General features: G+C 41.1%; 1 protein-coding gene across 1 annotated transcript in view; it reads right to left on the bottom strand.

Annotated features, from left to right (window-relative positions):
- LOC101857005 (lisH domain-containing protein ARMC9) overlaps positions 1–1,471 on the bottom strand; it is a gene marked incomplete at its 5' end in the record, with an annotated part of 8,772 nt that extends 7,301 nt beyond the window's left edge. The window contains 1 exon segment of the mRNA XM_005113436.2: positions 1,275–1,471. Coding sequence (XP_005113493.2) covers positions 1,275–1,471 — 197 coding nt within the window.
- Between the last annotated feature and the right edge of the window lie 534 nt (positions 1,472–2,005).

Consider the following 2,005-nt stretch of genomic DNA (forward strand, 5'->3'; position numbering starts at 1 on the left):
CAAAAAAAAAAGTGGGGGGGGGGAGGGATAATATACATTTTATTTTTCCTCAACACGGCACAATGATAAATTCTATGACTTTAAGCACAATTTTCAACAAAAAAAAGGAAAGAGAGAGAGACCTCTAGTATAAACCACAACAGAATACAAAAATTGATTTATTATTTTATTTTCAACTCTCGGCTTCACGCGTCAACATTTTTATGACTAATACTTCTAGTATTGTAGTCGGCACTGTTCCGTCCCCACTGATGATGGCGTCCGCTCTATATATTAGTCTATGTCGTCCTGCAGTGGTATATACAACAAAGTCTTTCCCTACCATCTCTACCATAAAAAATAAAGAGGCAAACTTTTCAGAAATAAATATACATTGTGAATGAGATTGCTTCACTAATCAAAACCCACCCACCCCTTGCTGAAGATAGAGTTTAAGCTGTATTTCTCTACCTTTTACATCCTTCCGTGCTCCCTATGCACACCCGCGCCTACGCCAGAATACATATCTAACAGTCTGTGCTCCCTATGCACGCCCGCGCGTACGCCAGTATACATATCTAACAGTCTGTGCTCAGTAGCTCGAGCGCACAGGAGGGCAGGGCTCAAGGAATTGAACAGACAAAAGAATAAATAAATCAAATTATAATTATAAATAGCATTTGTATAGCGCATATCCCCCCTCAACAGCAAGCTCTATGCGTTTTACACTATATCAACAAACAACCAAACAAACCTTTTTCGGGGGCGCTCGTGGCCTAGAGGTTAAGGTGTTGGCCTCTCATTCAAAGGTCCCGGGTTCGAATCCGGGTAGCGACCAAAAAATGTTCTTCTCTAAAATTGTCTCCTTTCACCTCCTTTCCTGCTCTCTAGCAATGTTCTGTTGTCTGCTTTCATTTCCACTTTCTGTCCCCACCCCCTCACCTCCTTTGCCTCCTCCTCTGGGCTCCTGACTCTTTCTGCAGCCTTTCTACTGCTACTCCTTGGCTCCTCTTTACTGCTGTCTTTCTGCCACACCCCTGATCTTCTGGTAGGAAAGATCTACACCTAGCCTTCTCGGACAAGGGCGAAAAATCTCGGAGGGCCCGTGTGCAAGTTGCGCATGTTAAAGATCTCTTGGTGGTCTTAAAATCGATAAGAGTATGGCTTCGGCCGCCACCCGGGCAAAATTCAAAATTTCCTACCAACTGAAAATATTATGTGTGTCCCGCGCGCTCATATGACCTATGCAGTTGCGAGTGCCGTAAAACACTTTACAAAAACAAACAAAAACAAACCTTTTTCCTCATGAGAGCAGCTGTGCTGGGAGGTTTCATCAAGGCGAACTGAGCCAGTAACCTTTCTCCAGTGAGCTCCCCTTGTTGGGCTCTCAGCGCCTCATCTTTGTCAAGGTCAGCTTCCAGCATCTCTTGGTCTTCTTCTTCATCTTCGTCCTCATCCTCTTCATCAGATTCATAATCCTCTCCATTTTCATCTAAAAATTGCACATTTGACAAAATAAAGCTGTATTTACTGCAATTCCATTGAAAAAGTTCAGTCTCGCCATACTAAACACATTCATGAGGAAATACAAATTAAGAACAGAAATGTTTTCTTCTATTGATTTATATTTTAGAGAATATGAAAACTTGGGTCCTCAAATGAAAACCAACATTAGCGTAGGAGCAGACTGAAGTAGTACCCATCAGACAAACAAAGAAAATATAAAACAACAACATAAATCTAATAAGCTACCTCCTCTCTTTTAATTAGTAGAAGTGTTACAAAGTCAGAACTCTGAAGACATATTACAGATTCAGAGAATGCAATACAATGTTGTACACCCTCCAAGGAAGAAATCAATACCAGCAAAAAGTAAAATCAGAATCCAGATAATTCACAAAACTAGATTATTTCAACCCCCCATTCCTCCCTTACTTTATCTGGAACCAAAGTACAAATCAGATGATTATATAACTTCAATTTCCTTTCCATTACACTCTGACTTTCTCCCCTCTCCTCCTTCCAC

The sequence above is a fragment of the Aplysia californica genome, unplaced genomic scaffold (genome assembly GCF_000002075.1).
Source record: "Aplysia californica isolate F4 #8 unplaced genomic scaffold, AplCal3.0 scaffold02400, whole genome shotgun sequence".
Taxonomy (NCBI): domain Eukaryota; kingdom Metazoa; phylum Mollusca; class Gastropoda; order Aplysiida; family Aplysiidae; genus Aplysia; species Aplysia californica.